This window comes from Xiphophorus couchianus, chromosome 1 (genome assembly GCF_001444195.1).
Source record: "Xiphophorus couchianus chromosome 1, X_couchianus-1.0, whole genome shotgun sequence".
Classification (NCBI taxonomy): domain Eukaryota; kingdom Metazoa; phylum Chordata; class Actinopteri; order Cyprinodontiformes; family Poeciliidae; genus Xiphophorus; species Xiphophorus couchianus.
The window spans coordinates 16830391-16853949 of NC_040228.1; the positions used below are offsets into that span (position 1 = coordinate 16830391).

The window sequence follows — 23559 nt, forward strand, 5'->3', positions numbered from 1 at the left end:
TTCAAAACAGTTTTTAAATCATGTGTTCCCATAAGATAGTGTTCCTCTTGTCAACGCTGTTAACATACACACTACAAATCCCATATGACATTGCGTACGGTTTGGGACGGTCCACAATAACGAAAGCTTAGGGGTGGCAAATAGTATTGGCCGCTTATTGCTAAAAAATATTGTACAAACTCTCGGTAGTGTAAGATAAATACAAGTAGCAATCTTAAGTGTGGTGCGATTCACTTAGAAATCGAGTAAGTTTTATGCCAGGAATAAAATCTACGGCCGCCACATTTCGTTGAGTCCTTTAGGTCAGAGTGTTGGTCCCGCCTGTAACGTGCACATGTTGCTGCTTTGCTTTGCTTTCAACTGAAATAGAGTGAGGGGAAACGGCTCGGGAACAGCCGGCCAGGGAGACGTCCAGTGGAAAAAACTCACACAGAGCCCGCCAGCCTGACACACTTTTCAGTTGGCCGTCAGCGGCTGTGTTGACTTGTCACATTGTTTGTTTGGTTTCTCGCTCAAATAGAAGCCGCATTTTTTTAATATTCCAAATCAGGCCGAGTAATATCGGATGTGGTAAGTTCTGCACACTTGTGTAATCTCTCGCCTCGGTAACGTTAGCCCCAGCTACTTGGCTAACGTTAGCTGGGCAGCTAACATAGCGGCACAAGAAGGGAAAAAGTCGTTGGGTGGCTAGATAGCCGAAGTGCTAGCTTCACACAAGCTAACAACTACGCAGTCTTTTGATCTGCGTTACTGATAGTTGTTAACGTTACTTACCGTTAGCTAATTGAACCTTTTCGTCTACTTACTCTGCCACCCGATGCTAATAAGGCAGTGTCAAGGAACAGATGACGTTAAACTAGCATTTGCACGTTTTTTGTGGACAGCACAATTGTCTAGGATCATAATGTGTCAAATAGTAGCTGGAGAGCTATAGTTGCTGCAAACATTAGATGCAGGCTATTTCGGGAGCCAAAGTCAGAGAAACTTGCCTCGAGGAGTATGAAACCTCATGAAGATAATTATTTTTAGCCATATGTGCTCTTTCGGGATAATGTTAAGATGCTCGGTTCTCGGTGTTACCACAGTAACGTGATAGTGGTCAGTTCAGCGTGTCATGTTGGGCAGGCTGTTGTTCTGACCTTATTGTTTCGAGTGCAAAAGAACGACGGGGACAGTGTTGATCATTTCGAAATGGGAGCATGAAAACTAAGGGATCCCCTCCGACACGTGTACCCTAGAATACGCGGCCCAGTCTTTTTCATGGGCCTTTGTCATTTGCTTGGGCACCCCCTCCCCCAATACTCATCTCCAAGGAATGCTCACCCACTAACCTCATCTTAGGTGTCCAGCCGATCAGCATCACTTTGCATGCAAGTAGCGTACCTTATGTACCTGTTTCATTCATTGCTGCACTGAGCATCGTCAGACTTGGTAATAATGGCTTAAGTCGGACTAAGAAGGATGCATTGCCTTTTCTAGCATTGATGCAGCAAAAGATGTAATAATAATAACACGAATTTCGTTTTATTTGTATGCTAATATTTTCCTTTTACAGTTGATTAGGTCACGTCCAGTGAAAGCATTGAGCGCATCCAGTTTTACAATAAATTGACCTCTCATTAGAGAGCAACTGAAACAAAAGGTGTTGCTAGATGTTCATCAGCATTGATCAGCTGCATTATTTTAGAAATATCTTAAAATATATGGTTTTTTTTGCATGTCCGTCTGTTTGACATAGTGGCATGTTTTCGTATTTCTTACATGGCTTGACGTTTAGCAGTTCATTGTATACTGTTATACATGGCATGCATCCTCTAATAACAAGGGCGGGCTAAACTGCATCAGCAGCCAATCGGATGAGAGCCTGACGGAGCCGTGCGCTAACAGCTACCCTTTCAGTCACAGCTCCTCCGCCCCTTTCTCCCCATCTGCCATTTTGGTTTTGTTCCCGTCTGCAGTCGCAAAGCCAGCAACGCAATTGCATAGGAAGAGACTTTCGGCTCAACGACATAGTGACTCGACAGTATAGCGCCGACCATCCATTTCCCATACCACCCTTTCTGTTTTTGGTACCGACCGTCGACTTTGCATTCATCGTTATCGCTGACATCTACACATTGCGGGAGAGGAGCGGGTTCGCGTAGGGAAGGGAACGGGAAGAAATATTGGTAAGAGCAGATAAATCAATGAAGCACGAGTCTAGTGGCTTGTTTTTCCGTTTGTGTGGTTTCTCTCTTTAATTGAGCGCTGTAAAGAGAATGTCTATTTGCATTACCCCTCAACAGAGAATTAACTTTGATAGTTGGCTGTCAAATAAACCCGTTCGTTGCTTTTGTGAGCAGGTTAGTATCGTAGCCGCAGCTGCTAGCTGGCAAAGTTGTGTTCCGCACTGTGGATAGTGCAGGCCTAGGCCGAGCGGCTAATGGATGGGCAGGGAGGCTGGTGTTTTCTTGCTTCTAAGTTATTAATGTTACGTCGTTGTCCACCTGCCAAACCACTTAACCGATTAGTGACTCTGAACTTACCTAATCACTCGTCTTTTGGTAGTGTCGACTCACACTCGATTATATATTTTTTGGAGCTTTGAATCGATCGCTAGTAGCTAAGCTCTTTTCTTGTATGAGGGTCTGAAACTACTGTATTAGCCGGGTGGTTCTGCTGTATCATGCCAGTAGCTTTCACTTTTAGGTTACAAAATAAATATTTTCGTACTGTTTGGTGATTTTTGGCCGCCTGATTATTCCAAAGTTTGATAGAAGTAACCAAGGCGTTTAGTCTGACTCGGGGGGCGAAGGTAAGTCGGCAGCATTTAATGCGGAAATAGTGGCTGATAATGTTGAGTGTGAGGTCACTGTGTTAGACATTGCGGCCCTTTTTATGTCCCATGTGACAGATTTGTTTCTTGATTATTTCATTTATCAAAACAGCTTTACTATGTTTTTAAAGGTTATAGATGTGAGATCTGTCATCTGAAGGCAGTTGGTGCAGCACATTACTGGTGAATCAGTGTGGATTGCTCTTTTTTTTTTTTTTACTGCAGTGAACTTTTAATGATTCAGCTGTTTTTGTTGTGGTGATGCTAGCAGTCCTTAAAAAAGCCACATAATGAACAATAGAGGCACATAAACAAATCGGTGTTCTTTCCCTGCATGAAAGAACACATAATGCTGCTATTCATGTGTCTTCTCTGGCTCAGTTCGTTTTTTCCATCAGATTGTTGCTTGGCCTGCAGCCAGCCCAGCTGCTCTTGAGGCTAAATTTCCTCTTTCCTCAACTTAGACACACAACAAAGAAACCATCATTATGAATATTGTGTGTGTGTATATATATATATTCATATATATATATATATATATATATAGCTTTGCTTTTATTGTGTTTTGATAGCAGCATTGCAACTTGAGTATAACAGGTTTAATGTTAAGGTTTCAAATGAAGTTTTATTCACTTTAAAAATGAAAAAAAAGTTGTTACATCTTATCAGATGTTAATGTTATAAGTTACAATTTCAGCTGCCCTTACTGTAAGAGATTTTTGGGAATGAATAGTATTTGCACTTTGACACAGATGTCCAGCTCGCCGCTGTCCAAGAAGCGTCGCTTGTCAGGAACAGAGACGAAGACGGGATCCCACTGCTCCTCCTCTAACTCTGTCAGAACTGATCTGTCCCATACACCTGCAAACGTAAGTGCAAATAAATAAATCTTTCAATCTACTCATTTTCAGATATACTGAATTTGCTCGCTGCTGTCTCTTCCCAGGGCATGGCTAAGAATGGCAATGATGCTGAGATTGATGAAGGCCTGTACTCCAGACAACTGTAAGTCATCCTGCTATACATGCATTTTTTTTTTTGGTCTGATTTTGTTCTGATTTACTAAATGTCGTCGGACTCCTCCTCCAGATATGTGCTGGGCCATGAAGCGATGAAGCGCATGCAGAACTCCAATGTCCTCATTTCTGGAATGAGAGGACTTGGAGTAGAGATTGCAAAGAATGTCATCTTGGGAGGAGTTCGAAGTGTCACTGTGCATGACCAAGGAGTTGCAGAATGGCGAGATCTCTCTTCCCAGGTATTTGGAGAATACACAGATATTTTTGTACTTTTGTTTAATTTCACTAATGTATGAAATCACTAGTTACTTTTTAAATTGGTATATTTGCATTTTATTCAGATTTATTTAATGTCCAAGCTCTGGAGGACAGTTTGTGTGTTTTTGAGTCAGCTGTTTTGTTGCCTCTTCCAAGGCAACCTTGGAAGAGGTTGCCTTCCAACTATAACAGCCTCCACTTTAGCAACCCATTTGCTGACGCAGATTTATTATGGTCTCTGTCCCGGTTATAACCAGTGTACAGGCAAAGCCTCTAATTGTATTGATCCAGCAACTGTTAGCTGGCTAATTGAACAGGCTGTAGACATGCATTCAGCAATATGAGATGTGTTTCTTGTGTCAATGACGTGAACTTGCTTGTATTTAGGTTCTATATATTTGAATGGTTTATATGTTAATATTTGATTAGGACATGAATTTAAAAAACATTCTTTTCTACATTGAAGTAAATTTAAAAGCAGTCCCCCTTCTCATACTTCCTTCCTTAAGGTTATGAGTTTACAATAATAAACTCATAACCTTTTATTTTAATCAGAAACCATTTAACTTGAAAATGAATGTGCATATATTTTTTTTAATTTTCTTAAAGCTTTTAATTTCACTGTATTTTTTTGTTTAGAACATTTCAGTTCACCTCCAACTTAAACTGTTTCCTGTGTGAACTTAGAATCGGATGTGCTTTTAAAACAAACTTTATAGTTTGCAGAAGATATCCTGTTGTCACAATTTGACAAAATAACACATTTCTAAAATGAAACTGACAAGTTTATGAAATGATGTCTGTTTATCAGACAACTGAAGCTACAGCTGGTTTTACCAGGCATTTCCTGCAGAAAGTTTTGTTTATACGTCGCTGCATTCTTCCTCACTCTTAAATATTTTCTTGCCAGACTGTTCATTTTTAATGGGTTGTACAAAAATATTAGTACAGTTTCAGTTGAGACAAATTATGCTTTCAAACGTCTTAACCCAATTGATGGGTGAAAAAATTAGACTGCAGCAATTAAACATATTTTTATTTCTGTAGTATGGTTCTAGGGATTTTTGTCACCATAATCAACCTAGATCCAGTGCATGCTATCTTTCCTCTGCTACCTGATATGTACATTAATCTCTTTTGGTTGAATTTTGTTACTGCTTTGATTTATAAACCAACCACTCAGATTTATCAATTTGTCAATGTAGTTTATCTTTCTTTTGTCATGTTGGACTTGGGTTTACAGGAACTCTCCCAAAAGGAGGATTCTGTTTCTCTGTCTGTGGAGACTCAGTATTTTACAGGACATTTTATTTTTAGTTGGAAGTGTTTTGGGCAAAGCTATGTTCAGCTAATTTGACGGTGGTTTTCCATAATTTTCAGAATTATGGCCAAAATGTGAGAGCAATGTGAACTTTATGATGATGGATTAGACAGGAGATGCTTTATATATTAGTGGGATCATCAATAACATTAATATCTGTCTCTACAGTTACAAATGTTTAATTTTGTAAACATTTTGCATACAGGAACCATATCTACTCTTGCTGAACTTACTCTTAATATGTGCTTTGTTGAGCATTTTTGAGTTGTAATCTTCTATTGATTGGGGAAAATGTGTCCAAGAGTTTAAAAGTTGTAAACTGCTTTAGGTTCACCAGCTGTCTCCGAGTTGTTTTTATCTAATATTTTGTTGTTATGGTTAGTTTTACCTTCGTGAAGAGGACCTGGGAAAGAACAGAGCAGAGGTGAGTCAGCCTCGTTTGGCTGAACTCAACAGCTATGTTCCTGTGACGGCGTATACTGGAGTGCTCACCGAGGACTACCTTACCAAGTTCCAGGTATGAGCAGCCTTAGAACCCAGCCTTTTTGTCACCTGTTTTGCACCAAGAGAAAAGTTTGTAGCAAGTCGTGTTTGAATCCAGGTGGTGGTGCTTACTAACGCCAGCCTAGATGAGCAGAAGCATTTGGGGGACTTGTGCCACAACAAAGGAATCAAGCTGGTTGTTGCAGACACGCGTGGTCTGTTTGGGTAAGATTGACATACATTTTAGGGGTCACTCCCAAGTGAACAACTTGACCTTTTTAATCTTTCAACGTATGAACACTTGGTTTTAATTTTGTAGCCAACTTTTCTGTGACTTTGGAGAGGAGATGATAGTGTATGACACCAACGGAGAGCAGCCACTGAGTGCAATGATTTCCATGATCACCAAGGTTAGTTTACTTGTAACACTGAGGTATGTTCTCAATGTTTAAAATATACTGAAATGTATTGGGGGGTTTTCTCCACTTCAGGACAGTCCAGGTGTGGTAACTTGTCTTGACGAGGCTCGCCATGGCTTTGAAAGTGGAGATTATGTGACCTTCACTGAGATTCAGGGCATGACCGATCTAAATGGCTGTCAGCCCGTGGAGATTAAAGTTCTTGGTGAGAGTTTTTAATGTTCATTTATCGTGATGTTCTGTTTGACTTTTCCAAAGTTGACTGGATTTTGCTTTTCTCCTAGGCCCGTACACTTTCAGTATCTGCGACACAACCAGCTTTTCAGATTATGTCAGAGGAGGAATTGTCTCTCAGGTTAAGATGCCTAAGAAGATCAGTTTTGTAAGTTATTCTTCCCCTTAAATAATGACTTAATGGAAACTATGTAAAAATATTTTAGGTCCTATGGTTGTCTTGTTTTATTATGCCAAGTGATCAACAGAACTACTTAAAACAGATTTCTACAGTTACTATCCCCCCCCCACTGGGAAAATCATAATAAATTAAGTTTGTATCACTAATATTCACGTCCTTCTCTTACAGAAATCCATCTCGTCCTCCATGGCGGAACCAGAGTTCATATGGACAGATTTTGCCAAATTCGATCGTCCCGGACAACTACACTTAGGCTTTCAGGCCATCCATGCTTTCAAGCAGAAGCACAGTCGCCTCCCTACACCTTGGAGCCAGGTGTGTATCATTCAGCGCACCATTTCTTGTTGGACCTGTTTGTTAGTGTTTTCTACTTCAACGTTATGTTCATACTTGCCCTTATTCTTAGTCTGAAGGCTTGAATCTTAATTGCTAAGTCTAAAATTTGTATGTATTAATGTCATTCAAAGACATAATGGATGCCATGTAAAGGCAATAAGAAAAGAAAAACATACCTAATTTATTTTGAATTTCAGATGCACAAAATGCAGGTTTTTCCAGTACAATTCAGTCAGATTAGTTTCAGTGACACATAGGCTAATCTGATCCCAAATGTAGACAGTGTGAATCTAAATATTTAGATAGGGCAGATTTACACATAAAATGGCATAGCAAAGCAGAACACGTTTTAGGCAATTTATTGAAAGTGCCAAGTTTTGTGTTTTCACCAGGCTGATGGTGATGAGCTGTTGACTCTGGCCAAAGAGCTGAACTCTGCCCAGACAGGGTCTGCCAAAGCGGAGCAGCTTGATGAGGCTCTTATCAAAAAGATGTCTTATCTTGCTGCTGGTGATCTTTCCCCTGTTAATGCCTTCATTGGTGGAGTGGCTGCACAGGAAGTGATGAAGGTCAGTGGAATGTGTCATGTAAACTGAAGCCATTTGTCTGCAATGTTTGATGGTTTTTATTTATTTTTGTTTTGGTTTGGTTTTGGTTTTATTTTTAAGATTAACAGTTAACCGTTTTGAGCTAATATAAACGTTTGGATTTATTTATTTATTTTCTCTCATCAGGCATCCACAGGGAAATTTATGCCTGTAATGCAGTGGCTATACTTTGATGCGCTGGAGTGCCTTTCTGAAGGAGAAGAGGTTATGCTCACAGAGGAAGAGTGCAGCCCTGTAGGTTTCCAGAGCAGATCAAACACGAACGTCATCTTTGTAAAGAAAACACATATGAATAAATAATATTCTTTTGTGCGTCTCCCAGAGGAATTGTCGGTATGACGGGCAGATTGCAGTGTTTGGCAGTAAACTGCAGAAAATCCTTGCCGACCAGCGCTACTTCCTGGTGAGTAAATGAGTGACAGAACTCCTAACTTCTCCTTTCCAAATCACCATGTTTTTAAGAGTTTATGTTTTTAGGATTTAAATTTGTTCACATTTTATTTTATGTATGTTTAAAAGGATTGTATAGAATGATTAGAAATAACTGATGGTGTTAAAAAAATGACGAATCTAAAAATATTTTTCTGTGCTGTTCCAAACCAGCATTTAATTGGCAACAATTTAACATTTTTTGATTGTTTTTACAAAGTAAAATTGTTCACATTACTGTCGCAGTCTCTAAAAATATTGGTACCAAACATTGTCAACAATTTCTGGCTTGACTGTTACTTTGTCAGACGGGGCTTGTATGTGGGAAGTGTCCATTTTAAAACCAGATCCAGTCCTTAAGCTTCATTCTATGTACAACATGAATTCCTTCCAGGTTGGAGCTGGAGCCATCGGCTGCGAATTGTTGAAAAATTTTGCCATGATTGGTTTGGCCAGTGAGGAGGGCGAGGTTATCGTGACTGACATGGACACCATAGAGAAATCCAACCTCAACAGACAGTTCCTCTTCAGACCCTCTGATGTCACGGTCAGTCTCATCCGCTTTGATTATTGGAAGAAACAAACACATGTTGTACATTTGTTTTGGATATACTTCTGAATAGTGCTTGAGTAAAGTTCTGTATGATAAAGAGGAGTTATAAGTACTGTGCAGGTGTTTCCGCTGCTTTATACCAATCTTGTATTTTTGTTTAAAAGCATTGATTGATTATTAGACACTCTGAGAAAATCATGGCCTCCTCCACTTACTCAAAACTCACCATTACAGAAAATGAAGAGTGACACAGCTGCTGCTGCAGTGAAGCAGATGAACCCCTCCTTCAAGATCACAGCTCACCAGAACAGAGTTGGTCCAGAGACAGAGAGGGTCTACGATGACGACTTCTTCGAAAGTCTAAATGGGGTTGCTAATGCACTGGACAATGTCGATGCACGTAAGTTGGTGACATTTAAATGTTGGGTGGCGAGTTTGCACATCCTGGTGAGAACATCTAATTGAGCCTTAGAGATTTCTGCCCAGCAAGTTGTCTTGTTTTCCCAATGCTTAGGTATGTACATGGATCGGCGGTGTGTTTACTATCGGAAACCCCTGCTGGAGTCGGGTACTTTGGGCACAAAAGGCAACATCCAGGTCGTGATCCCCTTTCTCACAGAGTCGTACAGCTCCAGCCAAGACCCGCCTGAGAAGTCCATCCCCATCTGTACCCTGAAGAACTTTCCAAATGCAATTGAACACACACTGCAGGTATGTACACCTACTAATACGTTCAGGTTGGACAGAAACACAACGGGATGAAAAGTCTGTTGCTGTATTTCAGAATATTTGCCAGTTTCAATGGATATAATAGTATTGCTTTTGTTTTGCTGCGAGATTGCTGCTGTGCATCAACGTGGCTTAATGTTAAGATTTCCTTCAGATTGTTTTTGAACTGGTTGATTAGAGGGCTTCTGCAGGTGTTTATTAATAAGAAGTCTTAGTTTGCTTTAATTTTAGGCCTTAAATATGTCCAGGTCTTGCATCCATTCACCTTTTTGTCATCTTATATTTGTCCATTTTTGTAACGTGAAAGAAATATGATTTTTGGTTCACATGCCAGAGATAAAGTTACCTTTTAACTACCCAAGTTCCCGAGTGAATGGAGTGTAAATGTGTTTATGTTGAATTTAATTTACAACTCTTAAATTTTAAATTGAACACACTGAAACTTCACACACTGAAAAGTTTAGATTGCTTTTGTTTCTCAGAGCAAAACACAGTCCACTTTCAATTTTATGCCAAATGTTTTCACCTGTGACCTTATGTCACCATTACTATTTTGCTTTTTGTCGAGTTCAGTCTGCCAAGATGTCACAAACCTCTTACGGTGGGAAACTAGCTCACCCTTTGCCTCTGGTTGAATTCAGATTGGCGTTCCCCTATGTACTGAAGGCTTTGTCAGTTTAGCTCACTGCTCCAAGGATTACACAGATGTTTCCTGGCTAACTTTGCCACAGTACGGAAATTCACTGTAGCATTTACACAACCAATGCTCTGTATCCAGCGATTAGTCACATACGTTCTTGGTACTCTGACTCACCCCTGTCATTTGACCTGGCATAATTAGCGGTTTAGGTAAACTGAAGGCACAAGGGCAGAGTCTTTTCCAGGTTTGTGTTTTTACCCAGTTCCAGTGTCATGGCAAACCAAAAACATAAATCTCCTTGGTCAAAAGTTTGCCTGGTGAGTCTTGGGTGTTTTTCTTTTTCTCTTATAATTCTACATCTCCATATTGTTTTCAGTTTTCTGGTTGCCCTCATAGTAGTTAAACCATTTTGTCGCTACAGTATAACTAATTGTAGTATCGCTAAATTTTCTGCCGCAGTGTTCACATATAAAATAAGCAACACGCATGACAGCCTTTCCTTCAGATGTGCTATGATATTAGGAGATGGGTCATTTATTAACTTTTTGGGAAGAAAGGTAACCCTGGTTACCAGTTGCTGTCCTACTACTACTTATTTGGAAAACTACAAATAAGTAGTCCTGGTAATAGTTTTTTTTTTTTATTTAGTAATGTACAGCAGAACACAAATGTGTCTTAATATTTGCTTTAATTTAGAACATTTAATTTATTTATTAGAAATCAAGATTTTTGGGGAACTAATATGTCAAAAAAGTCTTAAATTGTATTGGTTGCTTTAGAATCAAATGCAAAATCTGGAGTATTTACCAAAGTACCCTCAGAACCTACTTTTAGCTATGTACTCATTAAAATATATTTTATTTCAAAACTATTACTGTGTATATTGGACGTTTTGCTTTGAACCAACTTCAACTGTTTCAGCATTTTAAACTAAAATTGTTCTTATGTTGGATCAGACCATATAATTTGGGTCTTAAACCTGTCCTTCCAGCATGTCAGCCTTGAGGCAAATGTTCACTTGCTGCCTGAACTTTCTCACCCTCTAACGGCTGCAATGACTGTGAGGTAGTTGGTGTTTACCATCAGTGGTCATGGTGTTATTCAAAAGTACATGCTGCTTTACTTCCACGCATTTCTAAAAACTGCGCACTTGTTTTATTGAACTCAGTTTATTTCTGATCTCCCTGTTAGTGGGCCCGAGACGAGTTTGAGGGGCTCTTCAAACAGGCACCAGAAAATGCCATGCAGTACCTCACGTGAGTTGCACACACTTCCACTATCAGCAAATGTCGACGCTAAACAATCAAACTGTAACCAATTTTTGACATGTTTTTTTGATCTCTCCAATCTCGCAGAGATACTAAGTTCATGGAGCGAACTCTGAAGCTTCCAGGAGCTCAGCCTGTGGAGGTGCTGGACGCCGTGTACAAGAGTGTTGTTACAGACTGCCCGCACAGCTGGGCTGACTGCGTCGCCTGGGCTCGCAATCACTGGCAGTGCCAGTACAGCAACAACATCCGTCAGCTATTGCACAACTTCCCCCCAGATCAGGTAAAAATAAGTTTGTCTACACTGGATAAAAAAAAACTCTGTTGCTTGCACAACATGGTGGAAGTTACACATCAGTCAACTACTGTAACACAACAGGTCGCATATTTATACTCATTTACTGATTATACTCTGGTACTCGGTTTTAATTAACTTCGGATTAGTTTCCGACATATTTTATCTCTAGAAAATCATGACAGAATGACACTTTAGGAAGTTTCAGGTCAGTGGAGTTTTTCTGTTGTCAGAATGTCATTTTTTTGTATTAATACATCTTCAAAAATGTGGACGATGTGGCACATTTACTATATTTTTACTCTTGTTACAAAGTGAAACAAATCACAAATGATTCATTAGTTCGTGTGAAATACTTCAAGCCTTCATTTTGCTAACTATGGCGTATGGATAATAAAAACATTTACAAAATAGATTTTGTGTTCTCATTTCTACATGCTCATTATTTGGTCGGTCTTCTGTTTGCATGATTTACTGCATCAGTGCAGCGTGACAGAGGCGATCAGTCTGTGGTTCTGTTGAATTGTACCAAGAAGCCCAGATTGTTTTGATAGTGGCTTTCATGTCATCTTCATTTTTGTTTCTAGTGTCTCTTGACATGCCAGGTCAATCTTCTAAAGGTTATTGCTTTAGTCGTTTCTTCTACTACACTTTTTTCCTTCCATTTTGTGATTATATTTGTGTACCTCTCTGGGTGAGCCTCCAGATTCTTCAGTAATGAAGAACCCTCCTCTCCGATTCTGTTGAAAGCAGTCTTCCCAGTGATTGTGTAGCCTTGTGACAGACTGAGACCCTTTAGAGCAGGGGTCCCCAAAGTCGGTCCTGGAGGGCCGGCCTCCTGCATGTTTTAGTTCTCTTCCTGGTTTAATGCACCTGGATCAAATGATGGCTCGTTAGAGGCCTAAGAAGAACATTGACATGCTGAGAAGGTTGTTGGTGCCACAAGGGAGAGAACTAAAACATGCAGGATGCCGGCCCTCGAGGACCGACTGTGGTGACCCCTGCTTTAGAGGCTCAGAAAACCTTTGCAGGTGTTTTGAGTTAATTTGCTGATTAGGGTGCGACTCCATGAGTTTCCAGTGTTTTGACTTTTTCACAGTGTTCCCATTATTTTCTGAGACAGAATTTCAGGTTTTTCTTATCCATAAGCCAGAGCCATCAAACTTGCAATAAATACTTGAATCTGTTTAATAAAGTTTAACTTTCTGAAATAAGTGACACAAATATTTAACTTTTCCAGAATACAACAATTCATAGAGATGTACCTGTAAATGAGTGTTCTGTTAGTATTCATTCTGTTCCTCATGTGTTTCAGCTCACCAGCTCAGGCGCCCCCTTCTGGTCTGGTCCAAAGAGATGTCCTCACCCCTTAGATTTCAGCACTAGCAACGTAAGGAGGATTTTCAGGACCTCTACTTCTTAGATTATAAGATTAAATTTTTTCTTTGCAAAGAAGGTACTAATTTTTTCCTTTCTTTTTTTTTTTTTTTTGTTTGTTTTTTAAAGGACCTCCACGTGGATTATGTATTGGCAGGTGCAAACCTGTTCGCCCAGACGTATGGCCTGCAAGGCAGCACTGACCGAGCAGGTGTGGTCAAGATCTTGCAGGACGTCAAAGTGCCAACTTTTACCCCTCGCTCCGGGGTTAAAATCCACGTCTCTGATCAGGAGCTGCAAAATAGCAATTCCTCTGTTGGTAAGATGTGCAAATTTAAATAAAGACCGACTTATTTAAAGCTAATGTAGTTTCAAATAAAATGTTGGGGTTTTTTTAAACAATAATTTAAAGACATTGTCATGCATCTCTGAATGCTTTTGGAGTTCTGAGTGAAATCTCTTGACACAGATGACTCCAAACTGGAAGAACTGAAGTCTCAGCTGCCTACGCCGGAGTCGTTCCAGTTCAAACTCAGCCCCATCGACTTTGAAAAGGTACTTCATCCTGGGATCTGTTCTGTCCGAATAAACTGCCTGTGACGAAATCTGCAACTTAACAATTTCATGTTTAATATCTTATATGTCACAGGCTAGTTTAATAGGAGGAGCTATGGGACAAAAGGAAAATGCTCTTTTTAAATATGGAAATTAAGAATGGTTTATTGGCAGCTGTGACAGATTGAGTGCACAAGTTGTCCATATTATAATTTCTGAGATTATAGTTTTAGTCTATGGAAATATTTATAAATAAGATGAGTTAATTTGTTTTCTCTTTTAAGCTTTTTGGAATACTACAGAAAGTGTCCCAGTTTTTATCTTGGTTCCATTAACTCAGTGGTTCCCAAAGATTTTCTGGGCCCCCCTATGGATTAGAATAACTCCCCCTCCCCAAATCAACTGTGCACACACATAGTTCAACCAGACATAAACCTATACACATATTTTGTTTTCAAACTCCACTGAATTTTATTTCACACTTCAGGTTGCAGCAAAACACACTACAAACCATCGTTACAGTGAAACGCTTTTGTGTAACTGTTGTTGTTTTGTGTTTTTCATTCATCCATACCGCTGGCGCGCCCCATACTTTGGGAACCACTGTATTAACTGAAAGGATGTAAAGTGGAAAAATATCTCTCATTGTTAGTATTGCAGAGCACAACAAGTTTTAATGAATATGAACCACTAGGCCTGTCACAACGACAAACTTTACTGGAGGATAAATTGTCCCATAAATTATTCCGATAAACTGTAATATTTTGTGACCATTTAAGTTGTATATTGATAATAGTTCAATAATGCAAGTTTGCCTCTCAAACTCAATTTGAATGCAAATTGTGTTTCGCTTCACTGGAATTGGTGGACATTTTAAATATCCAAAACACAATAACATAAACTATAAATAAAAAGGAAGTTAAAAAAACACACACACAACAGAAACCATAAATGATTATGAAGTCTGTGTAAACAAAATCGCCCTTCAAAAAATAAGATGGAAATTATCACTGTCATTTTAAGTTATCATGGGACTAATCATTTATTGTGACAAGTTAACAAATCGGTACCATTTACCTTCGGTAACCAGATTTGTTTTTGACTGTCTGTCCACAGGATGACGATGCAAACTTTCACATGGATTTCATCGTGGCAGCCTCCAATCTGAGAGCAGAGAACTACGACATTCCACCTGCTGACAGGCACAAGGTGGGAAACATTGGTCCTTGGATTATTATTGTTTTGATTACCTCCTCATCTCTTAGATTAAAACGTACTTGCTTGTGTTGATGATGGATCAGTGTTTCACACTTTTGTCAACTGTTTTCTTTTGTGGGTTAGTTAAACATTCCTGGGTTTCTGTGTAATTGTATAAGACTTATCTCTTGTTCTCTCGCTCTTTTTTTTATGTGTGCATTTGTTTCTGTCTAATCTAGAGCAAGCTGATTGCTGGCAAGATCATTCCTGCTATCGCCACGACTACAGCTGCAGTGGTTGGCTTAGTGTGCTTGGAGCTCTTCAAGATTATCCAAGGGCATAAAAAACTGGATTCGTTCAAAAATGGCTTCATGAACTTAGCCCTACCTTTCTTTGCCTTCTCTGAGCCCATCGCTGCTCCCAAACACAAGGTAAGCACGTGTGTCTTCTGTCTGAGTCTTAACACGCACAAAATGCATTGTAAGCCTAGTGATTACCTGCCATCGCATTGTGAAGCTCCAATGATGATCCAGCCATGCTAATACTGATACATTAGGCAGTCTGCTTGGATGTAAGTGAGTTCAACTTACCTTCTCACGCTGATGGTATCAGTGTGTGCTGAGGAGAAATGTTTTTTTTTTTTTATCTGGACAAACTTGTTCACACATTCCAGGTAGAGATGTATGCTGTAGATAACTTTTACTCTTGCTGGTTCATTTGCAGTACTATGAGATTGACTGGACTCTCTGGGATCGCTTCGAGGTCAAAGGGCTGCAGTCCAACGGGGAAGAAATGACACTCCGACAATTCCTTGACTACTTTAAAGTAGGTTCAGCTCCTTTTCTCTGTTTGTTTTTTTGCCTACAATTAATTCCCGATTTATTTTTCCCCTTTTTGTCTGTCAGAATGAGCATAAGTTGGAGATCACCATGCTATCTCAGGGAGTGTCCATGCTGTATTCATTTTTCATGCCTGCTGCCAAACTTAAAGAAAGACTGGACCTACCGTGAGTATATAATTTAAGTGTACAAATACAATAACAAGAACAAATACTTACCACAGTGATTATCTTATTCTAAGGGTTGTTCTGCTTCGGAACGCTATATATGACAATTGGTCTAGGACAGTGGTCCCCAACCACCGGGCCGGGCCGCGGACCAATTGGTACCGGGCTGCGCAAGAAATAATGGAACTACTTCTGGAGCTTTTATTTTGAAAATCCTAAACCGGATTTTACCGGTTACGTCTTGCGAGTCAAAATTGAGCCAACTTGCAGCAGAATGAGTAACAAAGCACAAAACATCCCCCCCCCGTTCTGCAGCACAATTGCGAAGGGCTGACCGGTCCGCGCGACTAAAAAGGTTGGGGACCGCTGGTCTAGGATATCTAATACTAAAATGTTGTGGTATGCACAATCATAAGGATAATACCAACCTGAGGCTTAGAATAGAGTAGAAATTCACTTGTTGCAGCAGCACAGTAACAAAATAATACACCATAATAATGGTTGTTCAGAGTGCTGTACACATAGTAATGCACTGATATTTAATAGTGGTTTTCTTTTTAATTTATTGGCTCAGTTTCATTTCTCCTTTGTGTTTTGCAGAATGACTGAGATTGTGACTAAGGTGTCCAAAAAGAAGCTGGGCAAACACGTGAAGGCCCTGGTGTTTGAGCTGTGCTGTAACGACCTGTCTGATGAAGACGTGGAAGTGCCCTATGTCAGATACACCATCCGCTGAGCTCCACACCAAGCCCACCCACCGGAGGGTGGGAGATGCGGGGGGGAGGGGAGCAAAAAGGGGACTATTCTGAAGTGGGTAGCTTGATCCAAGTCCGCGCTACTGGATCAATCAGGGTTTTTTTTCTGTTTTCTCTTCGTTTTCTTTTTTGTGGGCCTGGGGTTTTTGCGTAAACCTGTGCCTGACTGTACATAGCCCCAGTAAGTTGACTAAAGGAGACCAGTGTGGGTTAGGGATCCAGTTGGCGCTCTATGGCGGGTGTAATTGAAGGAAGGGAGCATGTATACTGGACATCCTGATGCTCCTCAGTTTGTAGTACCTCTACAGATCAATAAGCCCAACGTGAGTCCCTGCGTAAACGATCATCCTCACAGTAACTGAGGGCCATTTTAATCCAACCCAGCTACCTTCTCTCTACTTGCTCTCTTTAGTCATCAAAACCCTCGTCTCGTCTTACCTTGTACACATCACAAGTTAAATTTCAAAGTATCCTTTTTTTATGATTTCCATTTCATTAATTATAACCAAGCTACCCGAGAAAACAAAGAACGACCATGTAGATATTTTCTGACTGGAAACCCAATGGTATCACACTGGCAGAATGCTCTTCCCAGTCTGAAGCACCCCTACCTCCCTCACCACAGCACTCTCCGAGGGGCTCTTGCACATGACATAATATTTTTTTTTTTTTTTCCCTTATTTCTCATTATTTCTTGTGTTTTTGTTGTATTTTATTTTGGAGGAGGGAGATACAAGAAAGAAAAAAAAAAAAAGATTTGGCACACATCTGGTAGTTCATAACACTTGTTTCTATTTTGTTAACTCCAAATAATAAAAACCGAAATAAGAGCAAGGCATTGAGATGTATCTTGATATGGGAGCACTTAGTGTGATAGTGAATAAACATGTAAAACATGTATTGGAGTGAGTGGTTTTTATTTTTGTGTGACAAGCTTGTGCTTGTTGGTGTTTGAGGATTTCGAAGCACAGATTCAGATTCATGCGTTTTCCTGTCTGACCTAGTTTGGGGTGATCTGGTTTCATTACAGAGCAGCATTTCTGTGAAAACTGCCTCCATCAGCTTATCACCGACCTCTAAATTCAGAGGAAAATCCCAAAACAGATTGTATTTTATCAAATGTAAAAAAAAAAAAAAAAACCCTTCCTGTTATTTTTTTCCTATATGTAAATAAACTAGTCAATTTGGAGTAGAAAAAAAATTTAATCTCACTTCCCATTTTGGCTCAGTTTCTAAAGAAGTATTTTAGTCTACCGCAAAGCAGCTTTTAAATAAAATCTAAAACAGTCCAACGTTCAGGTTGCACCGAGAAGTTTAACGTGAAGTTCTGAACGCTCCTCCCTGAGAAGAGCGGATACGTGATTATGCGTAACTGTAAAGGATGTGGTCTGCTGCGACATGAGGAAGAAGGTGAGGAGGAAGGAGTACGCCGAACTTTAAACCAGCTCGACGCAAACTGCTCGGTGGCTGGCCGAACGGAGGAAACCTTCACAGCCGGATTATTTCTCACTTTGAGAGCGGAGCCCTTCGTTTCTGTGAAGATGCACTGAGAAAGAAGAAGATGGAAGTGGAGGAGACTGGTGAAATGAGGACTTCCTGGTACTGTAGTTTTAGAAATGCACTATTCTGACTTTGCTTTGGTTGTTTTTTGTTTTAAATGTGTTAGTGATGAGACTGATCATCAAATTTGTTGGGGGATTTAAAAGAAAAAGTTATCTTTCTTTTTTTGAACAACGACTACAGTTATGCTTGATGTTTCCGTTCACCACACCGACAACTGAAATCCCTCCATGTCATGATGCAGTGGTGCATAACCTGCAGCTGAAATTCTGTAAAGCAATAAGCACTGTGTTTAAATTGCATTAAAATCCATCTGATTTGTGAATAAGATTTTATTTTTCCTCTTTTTAGGTCGGTGTCAGGAGACACTCACTCTGTCCTCTGTGACCATGCTGGGGTAAGCAGCCCTATCCCCTCAATAAAGCATGTATTTATCACCCAAAGTCTGAAATGCAGTGCATAAATTTTCTGCAAAATGTCTGCCTTTAGAAGAAGCGAAAACAAGACCTGATTCCTGAAAGAGTCATCAGAATCACAGAGGTGAGTAATAATCTGAAATGCTGCGCACTGTCATATCTCTGGCTTTTCTCAGCAACTGGCGGAAGCCTGTCAACCTTACCTTTGTGACCACAATGCTGAGTGCAGAACTGACAAAAGAGGTGAACATTATGTGAGACGCTGCTTTAAAGGGTAGTTTCTTGTTTTTCTTTCCCGTAAGACCATTTATTGAGTCTACTGAGATTTCAGAAAGTTGCTGGTGTGCTTGCTTTCATTTAATGAATGTCATGTATTTGCATTTTGTTTTCATTTCAACTTTAATTCAATTATTGCCACAGTGAATTTGCAGCGGCTGTGGTTAGTGGGGTAAAAAGAAAAAAAAGGCAGACATGTTGTGCTTCACTATTGAGGCACAGTTTCAACTTTCTTCCTCTTTGAAAACCTTGCACAGGAAGTGAGAGATGTGCACCATGCAACATCTCAGCACTCTTTAACGTCTTTCTCTCTTTCATGTCGCCTTCACCGCTATATTTTTTTATCTGTCCATCAGGATGAGGAGGAAGAGGAAGAAGGGGAAATGATGTCTGATCACAAGGATTCAGAGGTTTGCTTGAAGTTTTTTTTTTTGAACTGTTTCTTGACTAACCCTATAAGTTTTTGAAATGTGTGTGTATTTTGTCCAAGGCTCTTTAACTTCTAGCATTGATCTGTTTCAGGAGCCCAGTAACAAAAAGGTCAAACCTGTGGCAAAGTCCAACAGCCTGACAGGTGTCATAACACCAATGAAGACTGCTGCTCTTAAACGCATCGGGCAGTCTATTTCGGTAACACACACACGTCCCCGTGTATATTTTTGTACCTTGTCATGAGCTAAATGGGATTTTTGTATTCATATACCTAATGTTTTCCCTTTTCGCAGCGCTCCATCAGCTTTCGCACCGATGCCCGACCTTTGCCCCCGGGACCCCTGCGTCCTCGCTCCAAAGCCTCGTCGTTTCCACGTAGGCGCAACAGCCAGTGTTGGAGTGACACTGTGGAGAGCCATGACCTGACTGCAAAGGAGATCAAACGCCAAGAGGTGCGGATTTTATGATTTTATTACAGGACTGTTCTTTTTTTTTTTGTCATCATTAACATGTTTTTTTTTTTTCTACTCGGGGAGGCGGGGTTTCTGTGGACGAGCTGTGAGGCTGCGGTTGCAGTGTGGGTGGGATGACTAGCTTGCACTGTTTCTCTGAAGCTGCCCTACAGGGGTATTAGGAAAGAGGATGTGAGCTGGCACTAAGCGGCTCTACTTCCGTTATTAAACAATCAGCTGTGAGAGCTCATGCAGGGTTTCCGCTTAGTTTACATTCCATGCAGCAATGTGCGGAAATTGTCTTTATTTCCACTGACATGTCTAAAGTTGCTGTGTGCAACGTTTTGTCCTCTGCAGGTGATCTATGAGCTGACCCAGGGAGAGAGGCAACTCATAGAAGACCTCAGTTTGGTCAAGAAGGTACTTGTTGGCACGGAACACAGTGCAGGAAAATATATACTTGCTCGCTTTTTCTTAGTTTCCATGCATTTTTATGTTTTTAGGTGTACTACGAGCCCATGTTGAAGTTGGATATATTGACAGAAAGTGAACTCGGACAAATCTTCGGGACTTTAGACTCTCTGATTCCACTGCATGAGGGTAAATGATATGAACTCTAAGCCTACTTGTAGCTTAATCTCAGTGACTAATAATATTTCAGAATGCATCATTTCCTGATCATCTACACGCAGTAAAAGTCTCTGGTTCCAAGTAAATAAGAGGCATCAAATGTGCTTCTTTTAGCCTATTATTTCCGTGTAATACTGATGAATGTATTGATTTCTTTATCATGGCAGATAACATTTTCCATTTTGGCCTTCAGGATGTGTTTTCTTTTCTTTTTTTAAAGTTGTGTCCTTTTGTCTGTTTCGTACCAGATCTTTTGGCTCGTCTTGAGCGACTGAGGGGCTCAGAGAAGACGGTGGGCGAAGTGGGGCCGACTCTGCTGAACTGGGTGAGTGTTTTCATGGCAACCGACTGCTGCAGGAGAAGAAAGACGAAGGGGGCACAACAGCCGGATTCTGTGCACATTCATTTTCTTGCTTCACACTTCGTCTCATTCCCCTTGCAGTTCCCCTGCCTGGAAGCCTACGTCACATACTGCTGCAACCAGGTGGGAGCCAAAGCTCTGCTGGACCAGAAGAAGCAGGAGAAAAGAGTCGATCAATTCCTGCGCCTGTGTCAGGAGTCTTCGTTCAGTAGGAAATTGGACTTGTGGAACTTTCTGGACCTTCCTAGAAGCCGCCTGGTCAAATACCCGCTGCTGTTGAAGGAGATACAGAAGTGCACGCCTCCAGACCACCCAGATGAGGACACGCTGCCTGATGCTGTGAGTTGCTATGACCTGTGGCCTTAGAGTGCTGAACTGAGTGGACTTAGAAAATCTGGAATGCTGGGTTGAGATCTGTCTGTACGTCCTTCGTTCTTAGCAAAACGCTACGATACTCTCACTAGTTGTTTAATGTCTTACACCAAAACAAGCTCCTACTTTGCTTTTTGAGGGGGTTTTTTCAACCTGTATGAGGTTTTACTTTTTTTTCTATCTTAAAGCAGTTACAGCATTTGAATTTAGAAAAAAATGAGGAAAAAAAACACATTTGGGTGGAAAAAATGTCTAAAACTTGATCTCATCGGGCTCTATTACTGTTTTTTTTCTAAAGTAGTCCAATTAAGAATTATATGGATTTATGTATTAATGATTTATTTGTTATTGAGAGAGCATATAAATGAATTGTAGTTCCATCAAGAATAAACAAACAAAAAAAGAATAATGCAGAGGAAGTTATCTTATCTTTTCTTTTCTAACCATTTTCAGTTCCGTTATGTATGTCAGGAAGAGATGTAGGTGTTTTGGTTGTCAGCAGTATTTAAAATGTAGATAAACTTACTGGTTGAAATATATTTTTATATAGATAATTAAATGAGCAGCTTATATTGTTAAGAATAACGCTGTGTGGCCTCATTTGAGGTTTGAAAGTAAATTCTTAGTGAGTCTATTGGTAAGTGAAATTAAAAAAAAAGACTGAAAATTGGGATATGAACAACACTGTTATTTATCCAAATGATATCTTTAGGCTTTTTCTTACGTTTTGTTTTAAAATGTACCTGACGAGAAACTTTGCTGATGACACAAATGGCCCCAGCAAAAACATTTACTCTGTGCAATGCTTTGTTGACCACAGCTGGAGATGATTCAGAGCATCGTGGCCGAGGTGAACGAAAAGACCGGGGAGGCTGAGTGTCAGTTCTACCGGCGGGGGCTGGTCTACCTCGAAGAGAGCCAGAGAATACCTGAGATCCACCAGTCCCGCTTCCTCTACTGCCACGGAGAGCTCAAGACAAACAAGGGGCAGGTGTGTGCAGCGTCCCCGATACTAGCTCACACGAAGGTGCCTTTATTTCTAAATTGTAATATCTATTTACAAACACTTAATTTCTTCTGTCTTCCGTGCAACAGAAGCTGCATGTATTCCTGTTTGAACTGGCGTTGGTGCTGACCAGACCAGGGGATGACAGAGACATTAGAGGACAAATGTTTAATGTGTACCGGCAGCCTCTGCCCAACATGTTGATCAATTTAGAGGAGATCCCAGACAGTGAGGCTGGAGGGGGAGGAACCTTCAGAGGAGCATTCACCGGAGGAAACGACAAAGGTAATTTGCTTTTTTATATTGGATTAGAAATAAAATTACAGAATTTTTTTTTTTTTAGTTGTGATCATTGGCAGTAATCAAATGAAACAAATAAAAAAATCGTGGAATCTCAGAATCTAGAACAAACTGGCATATGAGGCCAAACTATTCTGAATAAGTCACTTTAGTTCTGAGCATAAATATGCATTTGTTATCTTTTCTCCTTAAATCTAAACTTCTTTGTTTAAAATTCCATTTTCATAAAAATGGTAATTAAATACCATAAAGGTTACCAAGCTGTTGGCATTTCATGTTTCTGAAATAATTAAAACATAAAAAAATATGCATCAAATAATCAGAATTTAACACAGATTTTCAGTTTCTAATTAAATTCTTTTTTTTTTTTTATTTCAAACAGGTTTTCAAAAACAATAAGACAAGCAATCAGTAGGACAGAGAAAACATGTGCATACATAACCGAGATCGAAATATTTTTTTTACCACTACTCTTCTGTATGAAAAGGAGTAAGAGGAGGTGACACTTATTTATTTCAATTTAATTGAACTTACCAACTCAATAATTACCAAAAATGTGTCATTAAAATCATGCAATATTCATGTGCCTGTATTTTTATTTAAAAAAAAAAAAAGAAGAATCCAAGGCTGTAGTTCTAGCTCTCTGTTAGTTGAACTGAAACCTACAACTGTTTTCACTCAATTTCCTTCCTTCCTCTTTCCGTCACCTTCTAGTGAAGAACTGTTTCCGTGTGAGCAGCAGAGGGCGCTCCAAAGTCAACCCTTACTGCTTGCAGGCCAACGACTCGTTCAGCAAGCAGCAGTGGATCACCTGCCTGCGCCAGGCCATCGTCCAGTCAAGGGACAGGACCGCTCACACCAGCCAGTCGCCGCTCTCACTCTCCCCTGACCCCGCGCTGTGTCACATAGCGGATCTCAGCCTCAGCTCGGACACGGACATGGCAGACCACACCTGTCGCTGACTCGTGGATCGTTCACCCGGTTGCCCTTCTGGCGGGCAGAAAGGGCGTTTCTGGAGAGTGAAAGAAACCAGATGGACTATTTTATGAACAGTTTTAATTAAAGACTCGGAGAATTGCAACAAACAAAAAAAAAGTTTCTCTTTATTTTTTTCCTTATTTTTGTGATTGTCATAAAGTGTGCTGACTGTGAACAGTGTTACTGTTACTTAATGTGAATGTAAAATGGCAACAAAATGTTTAACCTGCTGTATTTTAATAAAAACTGACAGTAAAAAAAGCTCGCTGAGGTGTTCATGGGTGGACACATTGACACG

General features: G+C 40.2%; 2 protein-coding genes and 1 non-coding gene across 6 annotated transcripts; all 3 read left to right on the plus strand.

The window, feature by feature from the left end:
- Positions 1 to 354: 354 nt before the first annotated feature.
- Positions 355 to 17376, plus strand: uba1 (ubiquitin-like modifier activating enzyme 1). 2 transcript variants are annotated; one of them, XM_028026575.1, is made up of 26 exons: positions 355 to 570; positions 3568 to 3684; positions 3762 to 3820; positions 3905 to 4073; positions 5796 to 5930; positions 6015 to 6121; positions 6216 to 6306; positions 6388 to 6520; positions 6600 to 6697; positions 6899 to 7045; positions 7459 to 7635; positions 7801 to 7908; positions 7997 to 8077; positions 8498 to 8650; positions 8891 to 9056; positions 9171 to 9367; positions 11217 to 11281; positions 11381 to 11576; positions 12904 to 12978; positions 13095 to 13284; positions 13435 to 13520; positions 14637 to 14729; positions 14957 to 15148; positions 15441 to 15542; positions 15623 to 15723; positions 16324 to 17376. In XM_028026575.1, exons 2-26 carry the CDS (start codon positions 3568 to 3570, stop codon positions 16457 to 16459), a joined length of 3174 nt encoding a protein of 1057 aa, XP_027882376.1. In that variant the 5' UTR covers positions 355 to 570; the 3' UTR covers positions 16460 to 17376. The 2 variants fall into 2 exon arrangements, with proteins under 2 accessions (XP_027882376.1, XP_027882291.1); XM_028026490.1 differs by lacking the exon at positions 355 to 570 and adding an exon at positions 1930 to 2168.
- LOC114149541 (small nucleolar RNA U6-53/MBII-28) lies at positions 15234 to 15344 on the plus strand. Its single transcript, XR_003596532.1, has one exon. It is a non-coding gene; the product is annotated as a small nucleolar RNA U6-53/MBII-28 (small nucleolar RNA).
- Positions 17377 to 17774: 398 nt separating the features above from the next.
- On the plus strand, positions 17775 to 23526 carry arhgef3l (Rho guanine nucleotide exchange factor (GEF) 3, like). 3 transcript variants are annotated; one of them, XM_028028263.1, is made up of 13 exons: positions 17775 to 18077; positions 18390 to 18435; positions 18531 to 18578; positions 19087 to 19140; positions 19253 to 19360; positions 19456 to 19614; positions 19972 to 20034; positions 20118 to 20214; positions 20493 to 20569; positions 20687 to 20944; positions 21798 to 21968; positions 22073 to 22268; positions 22998 to 23526. In XM_028028263.1, the coding sequence occupies exons 1-13, from the start codon at positions 18040 to 18042 to the stop codon at positions 23243 to 23245; spliced, it is 1563 nt and encodes a 520-aa protein (XP_027884064.1). In that variant the 5' UTR covers positions 17775 to 18039; the 3' UTR covers positions 23246 to 23526. The 3 variants fall into 3 exon arrangements, with proteins under 3 accessions (XP_027884064.1, XP_027883978.1, XP_027884146.1); XM_028028177.1 differs by having other exon boundaries at positions 17778 to 18077; positions 18528 to 18578; XM_028028345.1 differs by lacking the exons at positions 17775 to 18077; positions 18390 to 18435; positions 18531 to 18578 and adding an exon at positions 18585 to 18697.
- The last annotated feature ends 33 nt before the right edge of the window (positions 23527 to 23559 follow it).